The sequence below is a fragment of the Astatotilapia calliptera genome, chromosome 1 (genome assembly GCF_900246225.1).
Source record: "Astatotilapia calliptera chromosome 1, fAstCal1.2, whole genome shotgun sequence".
NCBI lineage: Eukaryota > Metazoa > Chordata > Actinopteri > Cichliformes > Cichlidae > Astatotilapia > Astatotilapia calliptera.
In genome coordinates this window covers 12,730,440-12,747,240 of record NC_039302.1, presented here as the reverse complement: position 1 = coordinate 12,747,240, position 16,801 = coordinate 12,730,440, and the positions used below count along the sequence as shown (strand labels likewise).

General features: G+C 38.4%; 1 protein-coding gene across 2 annotated transcripts; it reads left to right on the top strand.

Moving 5' to 3' along the window:
* Positions 1–2,955: 2,955 nt before the first annotated feature.
* Positions 2,956–16,731, top strand: LOC113020758 (general transcription factor IIF subunit 2-like). 2 transcript variants are annotated; one of them, XM_026164979.1, is made up of 9 exons: positions 2,956–3,107; positions 3,578–3,651; positions 3,882–3,906; positions 10,522–10,660; positions 11,849–11,908; positions 13,970–14,051; positions 14,217–14,316; positions 15,363–15,506; positions 15,624–16,731. In XM_026164979.1, the coding sequence occupies exons 1-9, from the start codon at positions 3,042–3,044 to the stop codon at positions 15,744–15,746; spliced, it is 813 nt and encodes a 270-aa protein (XP_026020764.1). In that variant the 5' UTR covers positions 2,956–3,041; the 3' UTR covers positions 15,747–16,731. The 2 variants fall into 2 exon arrangements, with proteins under 2 accessions (XP_026020764.1, XP_026020773.1); XM_026164988.1 differs by lacking the exon at positions 11,849–11,908.
* Positions 16,732–16,801: the final 70 nt, after the last annotated feature.

Genomic DNA, 16,801 nt, shown 5'->3' with positions numbered 1-16,801 from the left:
AGTTCAAAAGGCACACAGCTAGAGGCTGCTCGGTGTCAATCGGCTCTCTGAAATTATTTCACTGCCTTCTCTGATGTGGACCCAACTCTGCCAACATTAGCTCAAACTTCCTCATTGACATCCTGAAATAAGAAAGCAGTTGTGATGCAGCGTCAACTTCTGGATCAAACCATGAAAATCTCCCTGCTGCTGCCTTTTCATGAAAACTAGACGAACCAACAATCTCAGTTTCTTCCTTTTCTTGTTTAGAAACATCAGGACCACATCAGAAAACATGAGGAATTTTATGTTGTCTCTTTGCACTGCGTTAGGTGTGTAATGGCCTTTTTTTCAGATATGTAACCATGGTGCCAAGGTTTGGAAGAAAACTGTCACACTCATGTGAGCAGAAATTGGTTAGGATGCTCCATGGAGGAACCATGGAGCCACCAAGGCTCAAGGCTGCCACACCCTATCACATGCTTCCTCTAGATCTACAAAGACACAGCACAGCTCATTCTGACCTTCTCTTTATTTGTCCATCATCAACTCCTGAAGCAAACAGTGCATCTGATCATGTTAAACAGTTAGGATGGCCACTGTCCTCTCTCCTAGACAGCACCACAGGTTTGGCATTAGGACCAAACACCTTTCCACTCTTCATCCTCTTCATAGCTGCCCTCGCTTTCTCCTTATTAATCATCTGCACTTCCTGATTCACTAATTATCTTACTTACATACTCTTTCTCTGATTTTCTTAATTGATGAGCTCCTCAAAAGACTCATTTCATTTTCTCAGCACACTCCCTTCACTTGCTAACACATATCCATCTTATTTCGATCTCTACCCTTTACCATCCTAACCTGCTGTACATCCTTTCCAGCTCATGTGCTCTGTCTAGACAATCAGTACAAGTCTATTCTTTCTCTTTCCTTACTAACCAGGTTCACATGCAACTCACTATACAAGTGTTTTCTCTTGCTTTTCTTGCATACACATTTGTCCATAAAAAAGGGGAAAAAATGAAAAAAGTTAAAAAGAAAAAGCAAAAGAAAAGCAAAATATGTGTATTGTCATTTTTCACAAAAGACCAATAGACCATCAAAAACTTAATATAAAAAATGGGGGAAAATTGGATAGTTTATAATTATGTTTCAGACCGAATTACCCATTGACCTCAAGTGGGTTGGTCAGGGATAGCCAGCTGGCCAGATGTGGCCAGCGAGTTATACAATACACAGCTCCAGTCTAAAGTGTAATACAGATGACTATTATTATTATCATTGTTATTATTAAAGTGTTTTATACAGCCAATGCTTCTAGTACAAGGAAACTGGCTGGCAGCCTGACAATTGCATTACTGTTCAGAGTCATGGTTATAAAGATGTAAACTTTTTATTTTGTTACTCCCCCCCCCCCCCCCCCCCCCCTTGTATTCTTAGCTGTCAATACATCTGTGACATATTTGCTTTTAATCAGTCTTTGCACTGACTACTGATTTATCATAAAAGCTATATACAAAAAACTGTCTAATGGGGATTTCGGTAAATTTAATCAGCATGTCATGCAGCTGGTTTACTTACTATAGGACAGGAGATGTTAGAGGGAAGTCCGCTAGCGAGCTGTTAGGTTTTGTACCTGATGTGACTACTTTTTTCTCGCAGCACCAGGTATGGTCTCTTGATACTAAGCTCTCACCATTTCATTGTCTTCTTCCTCTTAGAAATACTACTTGGACTTCTTCATAAAAGCCATTAAAAGTTGACAAAAACATCATATTTACAGAGGTACATGTAAATGTAATTATAAAACAATGGAAGTACAAAGCGTGGCTGCAACCATGCTAATATACAAGGTTCTACATCCTTGAACAATTGTACTCTTTAACTAGGGTTGTTACCCTTCACAAAAGCATTGGATAACTATTGGAATTGTTCAGAGTCTTAGAGAAAGAAAGGTTGATTGTTTCTCATTGTCTCTGAATTAGCTAGCTAAATGCCTAACTATCTAGGTCAAAAGGCATGATCTTGTTTTCCCTTTTCACTCATTTGAAAAGCCTTTAAATGGGTAATAACTCAAAACAAGCCCCATATGTCAGGACCAGCCTGGCCACCAGGATTTAAGTACCTGAGTTCCTATCCTATAAAGGTTTCCCAGTGAATGAGGAAAAATAAGTGAAAATATTAAGTTGAGGATAATTGTAACTATAAATTGTAAATTGTAACTTAATTTTTTCCTTTAGGTCACCTGTGCTGGGACCTGCTCTTCCTCCTGGATTTTGCTGTGGAGCGTATGAAAACATTGTTGGTGAGGTTACCAGACTGAGCCCATTGGCAGTGAGTGAGAGGATGAGGATGGTGTGAGTGGACCCATGCTGGCAAAAGGTCAATTCAGGACACCTTGGCTCAGGACTTTGAGCACAGAACAAAAAGGATGAAAGAGAAGGTGAAAGACACAAAACAAGTAGAATGTTTTTCTTGCAGCACATCAGCTTATATTTTCACATTGGACCATGTTTGTACAGGTAACATCGAGATCAACCCCATGTGTCTTGCTAAATTTAGGTGATATAAATACTGTCAGATCGAATGTCATTTTCAGTTTTTGTGTGCTGAAATTTTGTGTAAAACTCAGACTTTGTACTTAGGAATGGTAAAGGAGAGATGAGAAACAATTTAGCCTAAGTTTTTATGTGTGGGGTTAACGTTTCAATTTTAATTTGACGTTTAACTAATTAGATTAATGGTATAACAGCCTGTAAAATTTGCATTAATGATCCCTTTGTACATCTGATTTGACTTTATGCTAAGCTTTTCTGAAAATTGCTGTAAAATGCATTAATATGTAAAAAGTATTTGCTTTTAAGTTGACTAAACTGAAAAAAAAACTGTCATTGTGTTGTAATTTTTTAACAACTCTTGTTTTTTAGTAGTGGCTAAGCGTAGTGAAGGCAGTAGTAGTAACGAATATGGACCTTCAGAGTCGCCATACTTCCATATTTCATTTACGCATGCGTGTGGCGGTTGCCCTGCTAGAGTTTTAACAGTCGTCATTTTAAAATATGTCAGAAAAAGGAGAGGTGGATTTGACCGGTGCCAAACAAAATACAGGCGTGTGGCTCGTTAAGGTGCGTATACACTCTTTGTAATAACATTAGTTAATGGGATGTACGGTGAGTTACTAATTTAAACACGGCTAAAGCTTACGGTCTGGTAGCTTAGCATCTGCTGCTAAGTTATCTAACGCTGGCTAAGTTTATCATCTGTAAACTAGCTCGGTTAAACTGGCATAGTACAATATTTTGGGAGCAGAACACACTATAAATAACTGGTTTAATTAGATGCTATCACTTAGTCTTCACAGTCTTGGTAAACAACACCCTTAGTTAGAATAATAGCAGTGCAAACAGTGACGGGATGTACATTGGATAAAATCTTAAGATATACACAATTAGCTTAGCGATTTAGACCAAAGTATGTGACAAAACTGCAAACGTAACAGTTTCTTTTTAATAGTGGGAAAGGAGTGTAATAATGATTATTGCTTATATTTTGTGTATGTGGATAGTTTAACTATAAATAGTGTTTCTTCTTCCAGGTGCCCAAATACCTTTCTCAACAATGGGCAAAAGCGACAGGCAGAGGAGAAGTTGGAAAGCTCCGGATCTGCAAGTATGTGAAGTAACTGAGCATTTATAAAAGTAGTAGAAGCCAACCTGCAAAGTTTCTTATGTGTGTCATGTGACATGGGAACTGAGTCTGTGTTGATCAATGGTAGGGGTTAGCTGAGGCTAACTACATATTTAATAGAAACAGTATTTTGGTCATATGCCGTACATTTTAAATATTTTTTTAGAAAGGCCCCTCAATTGTATTTTCTTTTCTTGTTTTTTATTTCCAAGGAAAGGAAATCAAGGAAAACCAGAGGTAAGGATTGCTCTGCATCCCAGTACTCTGACATACAGCAATGGACTGTTTTAGTAAGAGCCAAAACATTAAATAATCTTGATGTGCTCACAGGTTGTTGTCAATGTATTCATAATTGGGGAAACAAAATATATAGTTTGAATTTCAATTATTGTATTTAATTGTAGGGTGTTTAAGGGTAGAGATGGATATGTACTACCAAGTGAAGGGAGTGTGTTGAGAAGATGGAAGGGGTATTTTGAGGAGCTCATCATTTAAGAAAATCGGAAACAGAAGAGGATGGAGAAAGGACAGTTAATCAATCGGAAAGTACAGAGGATTAGTAAGGAGTAAGTAAGGACAGCTTTGAAGAGGGTGAAGAGTGGAAAAGTAGTTGGTCTTGAGCTATGGAAATGTCTAGAAGAGAAGGCAGTGTACTTTTTGACCAGATTATTTAACACAGTCTTAGAGAGAGAGAATATGCCTGAGGACTGGAGAAGAAGTGTAGTAATAATAATTATTTTTGAACAACAAGGGTGATGTGCAGCGCTGTAGCAATACCATAAAAATATGGGGAAAAGTATTTGAAGCTAGGTTAAGAAGACAAGTGATGATCCATGAGCAACAATATGGTTCTGTGCAGAAGTTCTTTGCTTTGAGTGTGTCGATGGAGAAGTATAGAGAAGGTCAGAAGGAGGCTACCTATGTCTTTGACAATCTGGAGAAAGCATATGATAGGTTTCCAAGAGAGAAACTGTGGTACTTAATGAGGAAGTCAAGATGTGACAGGGAAGTAAGTGAGGGTGGTGCAGGACATGTATGAGTAGGGCAGGGCAATATAGCCAAAAATATTTATCACGATATATATTTTAAAATTTGCAATAACAATATACCTGACGATATAATTGACACGAGACAAAGTACTTTACAACTCCACAACTTTATTAGTGCAAAAAAAATCCCACATCAATGTATTTTCACTTAAACAAGCAGCTGTTTTTTATGTGCATTAAATCTATATAAAAACTTTAACAGTGCAAATGCAAATTCCTTACTGACAGTTTAACCAAAAGGCATTTCCATGGAAATTGGCCGATATATCCTGAGCATAACCATATATAATATCTACAAAACTTAAAAAGAGGTTATAAACACACAATACGGTAATATTATGTTGAAGCACAGTACGTATCACTCCGCCAGGCTCCTGACTATAGTAGCCGTAATGCTCCGACAGTCCATTAAGCGGTGCGGTTTGGTAACTTACGGAAGTCGTACTAAAACATTTTTTTCAATAACAACGGCCCGCTAGCATGCTCTACCAAAATTTGTGCTTTGGTGTGTATCTGACGGACGAAAGCCAAACTAGTTCCACACCACTGAAGTTGCACCATTTTTACAAACCAATTCTGGTTCTTCTGTTTCATTCAACGATCCGCTTTCACCCTTCTCATTCACCGTCGTCGCCATGTGCGGATGAAAACAAAGGCACTGTGCATGTGCGTTTTACCCTCTATCGCAGGGGTCACCAACCTTTTTGAAAGTGAGAGCTACTTCTTGGGTACCGATTAATGTGAAGGGCTACCAGTTTGACACACACTTCTCAAATAACAAATTTCCTCAGTTTAACTTAATTATGTGTTATCAATAATAATTAATGATATTCATCTATGTACGGACACTAATTATGTTAATTATTTTTCACCATAATTATAAAGAATGCAAGTAGGAAGGTAGGAAAGGTAGGAAACATAAATATCAATATGCAACACTTTATTTCTATATATCTCTGCAAGTATTTACATTTTGAAGTGATCACTTCTACAACATTTTCACTTACCACTAACAAATTTTAACAAATCATGCACTGTTACATACATTATTTTTGTGTGTATGTAACATACAAAAAATCAACTTTCAAATTTTGCAGAACTTTTCACCAAATTGGCAGCATTTTAAAGCAAATTGTCACATGTTACACTTAACAAACACATTTGTTTTTCAATAATTAAATTCAACTTTGACATGACACTGTAATGTTGCCACTGAGAACATCTAATATGGCTTTCTTTGTTTGTTAGTGGGAAACCTGGCATTGCATGCTGTTCACCAGTGTGTTGTAATCTGGGGTATAACTTGACACTGTAACTCTGAGTGAGTCTTGCAGATGTGCATCGAAGAGTTCTGTGTTTGTTCTTGATGAAGTTCATGTCAGAAAAGGCTGATTCACAAAGATAGGTTGAACCAAACAGGCTGGCAACCTTCATAGCTGCTGTGCACACACCACTGTACTTTTCTGTGTCAACAAGGCACCAAAAGTTTGGTGCACCCAGATAGGCTTTGAGGTGGACGTCATTTTGCAATGTTACAGTTTCGATTTCCACCTGTCCAGCATCCAAGCTGAACACTGAACTTAGTTGCTCAGCAATGCATGTTGTGTCCACATTCATGAAAGGATTGGAAACAAATGAGACACATGGCTCAAGCTGATCAAGGTCACAAAACCTGTTCTCAAACTCTTGACCAAGTCGGTTTATGACTTGAGTGTACTTTTCTGCAACTTTGTCAAAAGTCTCAGATGCAGAAGCATTGTCTTTCAGCACCATCTGCACAGAGGGAAAGTGCAGCACCTTTTTTCTCTGTAAATGCACAGAGAAAATATTCATCTGGGCTTTAAATCCATTTAAAGCACTTATCATGTCAGCAACAGTCTTACCTTTGCCTTGCAGCTCACAGTTCAAATGGTTCAGTTTCCCAGTAATGTCTGTTAAAAACGCAAGGTCAAGTGTCCACTCAGTGTCCTCCAGCAGAGATGTGTCTTCCCCTTTGGATTGCATGAACTCCTTGATTTCACCCAAAAGTGACAAAAAACGAAGCAAAATCCGTCCCCTGCTGAGCCATCGGATTTCCGTATGTAGTAGCAGGTCACCATATTCAGCTGACAGCTCCTCCAATAGCACCTTGAATGTTCTGTGCTGTTTAGCTCTGGAGCGGATGCTGTTTATGATCTTCACGACGGGAGTCATGACGTGCTCGAAGCCGATCACCTTTGCGCATAACGCCTGCTGGTGAATGATGCAGTGGTAATGCATGAAGTTTGGGAACTCTGTGTCACCTTTACAGTGAGCGATGAATCCCGTATGTCGGCCGATCATAGCAGGAGCCCCGTCGGTAGTCACTGATACCAGCTTTTCCAACGGTACCTTTTTCTTCACGAAAAACTCCTTCACCGCATTATAGATGTCAACTCCCTTCGTAGTTGTCTTTAGCGGCAGTAGTGTCAGAAGTTCTTCTTTTGTGGAGAAACCATCAAATACCATCCGGATAAAGACCATCAGCTGTGCTGTACTGCTGCTGTCGACAGACTCGTCACACTCGCTCAAACCTGCCTTTAATTCGCGGGCCTTTTCCGCTCACAGTGTGCTGCATGGTAGCTTGTGTGACACGTTCGGAAATGTCTCTCCACGTTGTGCCGCTTTGCCGTTGCCACAGTTGCCCCGCAAATGAGACACACGCATGAATCTTTCACAGAGGTAAAAAAGAACTCTTCCTCCCATTCACTGTGAAAATTATGTTTTCTTCCTTTTTTCCGCCACGTTTTCCTCATCTCCTCACCTTTGCCTTTGCTGGTCTTCACGGCAACTGTTTCCGTGGAGACCAGCTAGCACTAAATATTAGATCATGATCTAATATTTAATAATAAACATTTTTTTTAATATATTATCTCTAACAAATTAACACCAATGCAATTGTGATTAAAAAAATAAAATAAATAGATGCAGCTTACTGGTAAGTTGTTATGGTGAGCTATTTTTAGAACAGGCCCGCGGGCGACTCATGTGGTCCTTGCGGGCGACCTGGTGCCCACGGGCACCGTGTTGGTGACCCCTGCTCTATCGCGATATTTCATTTTCTTATCATTGCCTAACATTAAACTGGTATTACCGTGAAGGTTATGATATGGCCCAGCCGTGTGTATGAGGGCAGTGTTCAGGTGTGTTGTCTCTGAGCCCCCCCCCCCCCCCCTCTTTTTTTTTTTGATGTGATGATGAACAGCTTGACAGATGAGCTCAGGCAGGAGTCTCTTTGGATTATGACATTGTGATCTGCAATGAGAGTAGAAAACAGGCAAAATAGAGCCTGGGGAAGTGAAGATGTGCACTGGAGAGAAGAGGAAAGAAAGTCAATAGAAGCATAATCGAATATGTGTGTGAATGATAGGGTAACAGTGAAAATCCAAGGTGTATAGTTAGTGATAAGTTTAAATACTTAGGGTACACCATGCAAAACAGTGAACAAAACAGATTAAGAACAGTTAGTGGGTGGAAATGAGTTTACAAGATTATAGCGACGAGTTAAAAATGTTCACATTTTCATTGGGAGGATTGGAAATGAGTGTATCAGATCCAGTTTTATTGTCATATCACAGATTCAAGTAAAAGTTGGTGAAAAAGTTTATATTGCAGAGCTCTAGCTTAGCAGATCATGATAAAAGAAACACAATGCAATCCAGTGTTTTCTATATGTGCAAACAAAAAGTAAAAGAGCATATGTCTGGCAACAGAATAATAATAATACTAATATTAATAAATCATAAATAAATAGAAACTTCATAATTTGTTCAGCAGCCTGATAGCGATTGGACAATGTCTCTTTTGCATCCAATTTCAATTTTAGACCGAGGATTAGAGCTGGGCGATAGAACGATAACGATATGTATCGCGATATAACTTTTACTCGATAGAAAAATTAAACTATCGTGATAGACCTCGCCGCTCTTGTCCTCTTTAAAAAAAAAAGAAAGAAAAAAAAGAACAGCCAATCCAAATTACGTAGCGCAGAGCCGAACCAATCACAGCCACAGCGTCACGTCACGTGACTTGTTACATACAGCACAAGTGCCAAGCCGCACATGTGTATTTGTTTGGGAAGCAGCCAGCCACCGCACCGCCCGGGTAATGGAGGAAATGAGTGCGCCGACTAGAAAAATCAACCGAGCGTGACCGAAGAGAAAACAGATGATGGTTCCAATGCCGGAGAGGTTGTCGAACGGAAGAGCCATAGAAGTTCCGTAGTGTGAAGGTATTTCGGCTATTTCAAGTCTGACAAAAAACAGAGTAGCGCGCACTGTAAATTGTGCCGAAAGCAAGTCTGGAAATACAATAAACTGGTGCATGCGCTACGTCCACACTTACCCGGGTATTTTTGAAAACGCAGATTTTTCTATGCGTTTGCACCTTTCGTCCACACGTAAACGGCGTTTTTGGTCACTGAAAACGAAGATTTTTAAAAACTCAGTTTTTGCATTTACGTGTGGACTAGAAAAACGGAGAAAACGCAGCGTCAAAGGTGTGCACATTTTTTGACGTCACACTGTGCGCCACGTTATTGTTTCAGTGAAATGAATTTCTACAATACTGTTAATTCTACTCTCTGCAGTGTTTAAATGCTTACATATACACACAGTTACTGTCCCTCCACACATACGACTCGGTTCTGCTTCTATGCCCCAGCTTTGTTTACTTTTTCCCACCGAGGCTTCTAGACTTCTGATTGGCCAACATTTCTGCACGGTTAGGAATCTAGCGCCACCTGCTGCTTTGGCATGTTCATAGCAGCGTTTTCCTTCATTTCTCCCTTTATGTGTGGACGGGATTATTTTTTTAAAACGAAAACGGAAAATCTCCGTTTTCAAAAATACCCGTGTACGTGTGGACGTAGCCTGAGTCTCTGACTGGAAGCGCTAATTCGTCATTCGGCTTTTGTCAGACTAAAGTAACTGTTAAAACTGTTTGAAAAGCTAAGCTATACAACAAGGAGAGATTGAGAATTCCCTTTTAGTTCTCAGTTTATTTGATATTGACAAAAGTTAGTCAGTTTTGTCTGTTCTTCTGTAAAACAAACTAAGATTTATTTTTAGAATTAATATTTTGTTTCTAAGTGGAATTGACAATTTAGTCTGTTTCGTTTGTTCTATTTTGAAACTTAAACGCTTTAGCGGCTGCCTTTTGTGTAGTTTGCAATATTTGCCTTTATTTATCTGAAAAAGTCTCATGTTCCTTAAGTACATCTACCCTGTTGAACTTATTATGGGAAATAAATATTTAAATAAAAACAAGCTGCTGATTATTTCACATTTTACTTGTGAGCAACTGCACATTTAAATTTTACAAATATAGTTATTTGGCTTATATCGTGATATATATCGTTATCGCCTGAAATGAAAAAAACATATCGTGATATGAAAAAATCTTATATCGCCCAGCTCTACTTGCCATATTCCACTTGTTTGCCCACTGTTGAACTGGTGTCATGCACTAAGTTTTGGCGTTCTGATGGACCTCTGGACAACAGCTTGACTGGCTCTGATATCATCAGCCTGAAAGGCAGTGTTGCTGGCAGTGCTGCCTGAACCTTTTATTAAGCTAGGGATACTGGAGGGGATAGGTTTGGACAAGCTTCTTTGAAACAATGTCCCTAATGCAAATTCATGTACCTGGAAACTGCATTTCTTGTACTCAGTGGCATCACTTCTGTGAGCCCTGTTTACTACCTTATAAATGGCAACTAGATCCCAAGTGTGTAAATCTGTCCTGCTGCTAAAAAGAAAAAAATAACGTGATTGACTATTTACAGGTGTCTTTCACTTTGAATGAAGAGCTGACTGTGATTGACGGTATAGAGGATAAGACGGTGTCTGCACCACGCGAACACCCGTTCACCATGCAGTCAGTGGGAGGTCAGACATTGGCAGTCTTCACAGAGACTTCATCAGGTGACTTTCTGTTTTCCTCTACCACTGCTTTTTCTCTGCTTTCAACCTCTTTGCTGCAAGATGAGCTTGACCTAATTGCAATATCAGTTTTCTGTGTTAACTAATACCTCATTAGAATCACAGGTAAGTTGTGATTGGGAGATGGAGACGTCCATTTTGCTACTCGTTGTACAGTTTGCTGCCTTCATGAAGTTTTCCTGTTGCTTGCCCTTTTTTGTCTTTGTGTGATCTGAACTTTTTGTAGACTTTTCCTAGAGTGTCACATTGTCCACAGTCCTAACAGTGGGTACTCACAAGAAGTGTACTCTACATCGTGGATTAGTGGACACTCAGTGGAAAACAGAAGAGTCTTTTGTCTTTATCCAGTTTAATTTGTGTTTGTCTCTACGTGTTTCAGTTTCAGCGTTTGATCGTCTGTCATTTGTTGGGGGTTGACATTTTCAGTTCACTGCCAATCAGCACAGCCAATTTGGGAATCATTTAACATAGCAGGGACGCTTATCAACACAAATCATTGCTGAATTTGGAGTTGATTTTGTGCATGGGATTGTTTGGCTCAGTTTGAATTTCATCAGTCTCTTTTGTTCTTTCAGTATAATTAGGTTTTCAATTTTTGCATAATTAATTACTTTGCTATGGATGCCGGTGATCTTGAGCTGCAGTGGTTACTTTGGGACAGCATATTATATGTGTGTGCATTTTAGGGCTGCACAATTTAAATGGTTCCTTGAGCGAGGCATTAAGTTTGAAGAACTTAGACGTGATCAAGAAGACAGCTGCAAAAGCAGTGAGAGGAAGTCATGAGGTAGTAAAATCTAAACATTTTAGTAGAGCAACAGAAAAGATGAGAAGTGACTGTGTCTAATTGGAAAAAAGTGTATAGTTTAAATTAGAAAAGCAGTTTGGTAATATTTTCTTATATTTAGTTTCAAATGAGATTCATTTGTGCAGCCCTGCTATGCATGTGTATCAGTGGTGGGACAGGGCATCCGTCCTCCCTTGTTGTGCGGCCATGCTTGCTTTGCTCACGCGCACGCATTTGTATTTGCCAGAGATCGTGATGAGAAGCGTTGTGTAATTAAAAAACATTTTTGGTGTGCGACTAAACCCTGGGTGTGGTTCTTACTGTTGGATCCCTTCCATCCCTCGTATTTTTCATGTTCACCATCCCTCCCTCCCTTCCTGTAGGCCAGTCAGAAGAGAGATCTGATGGCAGCAGCTCAGGTTCGGGGGCAGGGACAGGCCCAGGTGAGTCCTCCGTTTACCTAGCAAGTGACAAAGTTGCACAAAGCAGCTCATGAAGTCAGTGAAGTGATTTAGGAGTCAGACGCGAGGGTTTATTTTTCTCGTCAAGGGAAGTTTTTGGTATCACAGTAAAAAGCCATTTACATGCTAAGGAGAATGGCGCTGTGTGTAGTGACGATTGTAATGTCTGTCCAGTTGTATTTTTGGCAGTTATTTGATGTGTGTGTGTGTGTGTCTGCATAATCATTCATCCTTCAAAACTACTTGTAAATGTAGCCAATTTTAAGAACTTTGTTAAATTAAAAAAAAAAAAAAAGTGTCAGTTTTTTATAGCACATTTCATTCATCACTTAAACTCAGTGTTATAAGATATCTTTATTGCCATTGCACAGTCATACATAGTACAAGAGTACTATGTAGTACAATGAAACTGGAAAATCGCCATATCAATTTATCACCATAAAAGATAAAAACCTGTGTAGAGTTACAGTACCTTAAGGCAATAAATATAACAAAATGTTACAAATAAAATAAAACAGAAGTTAACACACAGTTATTAAGTGTAAAGCATGATTTTGACTTCTGGAAGAAATCTACGTAGTAACTTACAACGTAGCAGAAAACTCCTCTTAACCATCATCACTGCAACTCAGTTGTGGCAGGCTGTGTTTACCTGACATGTGGCGTAGGGATAAAAGGAATTTCCGGTTGCTTCATAAGTTACAATCTAGATTTCCTGCAGACGCATAATTCAAATTCATGAGCTTGAGAATCAAAAGGGTTTTGGTTTTTTTTAATGTAAACAATTGTTATTACAGTTAAGTGAAGTTAAAAACTAAATCTAGATATAGAAAAATTGTTTTAGTTAACTGAAATAATAAATAAAGTTTTGGAGGAAAAAAAAACAAACTAACAAATTATTTTGTGAGTCTTGTCTAATAAACTAATAAAAACTAAACTAAAACAAAGAGATTTCAAACAAAAAGTTAAGTGAAAAAAGAAAATCCATTCAGGAAACTAAACTGTACTTAAAACAAAAAGTCAAAATGAAATAAAAATGTAAAAAGAAAATTGAAAATAAAAACTATAAATGTGCCCATAGTGGTACCTGACTGTTGGTGAACAGACAGCTTGTCTGAAGAATAAGACCTCAGTAATAGGACTTCAGCACATTTAGATGTAATTCTGAGAATAGTTTAAAGATCTGCACGTGGTGACCTGACAGGCCTAATCGGGTTATAGACACTTGAGAGCTTTATTAACTATAGGAAGGGTTTTAAAAGATAATTCTGATTGCGATGGTGCAAAACAAACGTGATTATTTACAGTACAGATGTGTGCATTTTTCCGACTAAAGCAGTAAGTGAAGAACTATTCTGAGCCTTGGTGAACAATGTAAAAACAGTGTTTTTACAGAACTACAAGCACAAGAAATGTGGTGATTTAACAAGAATTAAGTGTGGCCAAAACATGTGTGCATGTATAAACTCTAATATTTACTAATTAGAAGTGGCAGAGGTTTTTGGTACTGGAAGCTTTTTGTTTTTAGTCTGTAGTTTGGGGAATTTTGAGTAAGAGTGGTTGAGCGGCCTTCGGTCTTGTGCACGTAAATAGTCTATGGAGCACACAAGATTATTAGCTTCTTATGCATTTGCAATAGAAAACGGTACGTGCTGGCTACACTGAAAGCCGCTGCCTCGAAGGGCTGAGGTATCAAATAACTAATGGGTTCCTAGAAAACCAGGAAGGAGTTCTGTTAACACTTAAGCCAGGATTATACTCTCCGTATCCACAAGTCACTTTGGTTTGGTTTGGTTTGTTTTCTTTGGGGGGGGGTGTTTATGTCCGCAAACAATGGCATTATGCTGGATTCTACTCTGATGTAGTTTCTCATACAGCACCTAGCAAAGGATTTTTTTCTTTCTTGTTTCTAAACTGTTTCCACTTATTAATTTACAGCATTTGTTTCTATCCCTTCTCTCTTAAAAATATGCCGTAAGTGCAGTGATGCACATGGACTAAAAGTCTGTATCAAGTTTTTTAATTAGCTACACTCTCTTTCAGATAAAATAACCTTGGAGGGAGTGGTAGTGCAGAGAGCAGAATGCAGGCCTGCTGTCAGTGAAAGCTATATGAGGCTGAAGAGGTGAGCATTTAACACTTAAAGTTACATGAAATAGCATGGATTGTCTTGTATCAGAATGTCTTAATACTGCATACATGTGGATGTTTTACTAGAAATTTATTTATATTTGTTTCATCTATATTTTATACTTACCAGGTAAAGTACTTCTCCCTGTCTCTCTAACAGGTTACAAATTGAAGAGTCCTCCAAACCGGCCAGGCTGTCTCAACAGCTGGAAAAAGCTGTGACCAACAACTATAAACCTGTGGCCAATCACGATTACAATGTAAGAAACCCAACAGAGAAATCTGTTTATTATTACACTCACTTTCTACACTTTTCACGTTAGGTTTAGTTCACGCAAGAGACACAATTAACTGACATCTGGCCAAGAATTTTCTTGTTACATTTTACTGCCTTTAGTATGTTCTTAGTTGTTTTTGACCACATGCTCTACAGGATTCACACACAAGGTGACCACATGTCCCACTTCACATAGTACTTCCCAGCACGATTATTTCATCCCCCATTAAATATGCATATTTCATCAGTGCCCCATATTTTTGATTTCTAATTATAAACAAAATACGGGAGATTGGAGTATCACAAAAAACATACAGATAAAAGCAGTTAATATGAAAAAAAAGGAAAACCTATTCTCATATTAAAATTCTGTAAACTGGCCCCTAATTGTTAATCTTTTCACATGTGTTGACTTTCCATGGATATAAATGGAAAATGAAGGAAAATCTACTACATTTTTTAGAAAATGAGTGCAAATTATATATTATCTCACTTTGCTGTTAAATCTTTAGTCTTCTCTGACTAAACTTAAAGGCAGACAGAGGCAAACAAACAGCTGCAGACACACTCTCTGCTACAATACAAGTCAATAAGCATTGTTTCAACATAGAATATAAAAGATGTGTTATTTTTCACTTTGTGACTTACTGTCTAAATCCCTTCAGAACGCATTAAGCAGAACTGATGACCAGTTTATCTGTTTGTGTACTTTTGGTATCTCCTCGTGGTTCTAGACAGCTTAAGTTGCTTTTCAAAGTAATAAATTTAGCATCAATTAATTAATCCCTTGAGATCTAATGAAGCACTTAAGAGATATTGTGCAGTATTTCCTTATTGAATGTATATAGAAGTTGAGCTGTTGCTATGGGGAGCTAACTTTGAATTCTCAACAAGCAAATTTGCCAAGTCCCACACCTGATCAATTTAGATGATATATGGTCTTTTCGATAGCCCAGAGTATTATCAGTCTTCCATGCGCAGTAATTAGATAATTGTTGTTTAGCTGACTTCTGCCTGTTTTTGCTGCAGCGTGAGTATGAGAGGAAGAAGAAGGAGGAGGGCAAGAGAGCCCGAGCTGACAAGCAGCAAGTGTTGGACATGTTGTTTTCTGCTTTTGAGAAGCATCAGTACTACAACATCAAAGACTTAGTGGATATCACCAAGCAGCCTGTGGTAAGACTTGAGAGCTCGGTTATAACTCATTTGAAACAGTACTATTGGCTCAAAAAGCTACTTTTACATTTAGCTTTAATTCTCAAGAATATTATCTCATATTGTTTTTCTTCTCAGATTTACTTGAAGGAAATCCTGCGTGATATTGGCATCTACAATGTGAAGGGGACACACAAGAACACCTGGGAGCTCAGGCCAGAGTACAGACATTACCAAGGCGAGGAAAAGACTGATGAATAGTTTTTGAATCCAAAGGTCAATACATGCTTTCCACTCAGAGGAGGGATTTCCTCTTAGATCAGAGCTTGGTTTGACCTGGTTTCTGTACATCAGGTCTGAAGATGCACTGGACAATGAGGTGGAGTTTTGCAGTCCCATCTCATTCTGTAGGAACAAAAATAAAGGGCACTATGGAGAAATCAGAGGTTAGGCCACTGCTTTTTCTGATGTGGTTCCCTTTCACAGCTTGAGTGTGCTCATTAGTGTTTTAAGAAGTAAAGGATCTATGACTTGAGGTTGAAAGCAGTGGATAATGTTTTTAAGTGTTTTGTATATCCAGAAATATGGGGTTTAATGTGGAGAGGACAAAATTTTTTTAGAAGAGAAACAGTGTTACTATTGGTATAGGTTCCACTCAGATTTTTGTGACGTTTCTTTTACAAGTCCGTTTTTGTTTTTTTTCTTCAATGAAACATGGCTCATCAGTTTTCCACACCACAACAAATTGGATCCACAATTTATTGTGATCTTTACTCCAGGTGTCTTCTTATAACCCACCTTTTGTATTATTTTAGGTTGTTTTATATTTGGTTGACTTATGCAATAAAGTGGTTTTTTTTTTCAATAGAAAACTTGTTTTTTTAATTATATTTTCATAGCAGCCAGCTTAATACTTGATACAAAAGCATAAATGTGAAACCACAGTGACGACAAATCAGCATTGACCCAACGCAGCCACCCACTTTGGTCTTTTCAGTCTTTCAGTTACTGTCGTCTTCCTATCACTTCTAAGTAGTCTGGCCATTTTCCTGACATCAAGATGTCAGACCTGTAAATCCTAGAGATGGTTGTGAAGAATCATCCCACTGGACCAGCAGTTTCACTTAAAACAAAACAACTTTACATTTCTGATGTTTGAATTTCAGTAGGTAATCTGCATACCTAAATGCCTCGACTCATTTTGCAATTGGCTGGTGTAAAAAAATAAAATGTACCAAGAAGGAAATATGAGTGAACATATTGAGAGTGACTGTTAGTTCAGTGAGTTATTTGTAAAGAAAATAATTTTCACTAGC

What these genes read in the sequence shown, in the direction of transcription:
- LOC113020758 (XM_026164979.1), top strand. Translation starts at nt 3,042, where the DNA reads ATGTCAGAAAAAGGAGAGGTGGATTTGACCGGTGCCAAACAAAATACA. An exon ending in CAGGCGTGTGGCTCGTTAAG is followed by an intron (nt 3,108 to 3,577) that starts GTGCGTATACAC and finishes TTCTTCTTCCAG; the next exon opens with GTGCCCAAATACCTTTCTCA. An exon ending in CTTCACAGAGACTTCATCAG is followed by an intron (nt 10,661 to 11,848) that starts GTGACTTTCTGT and finishes CCCTTCCTGTAG; the next exon opens with GCCAGTCAGAAGAGAGATCT.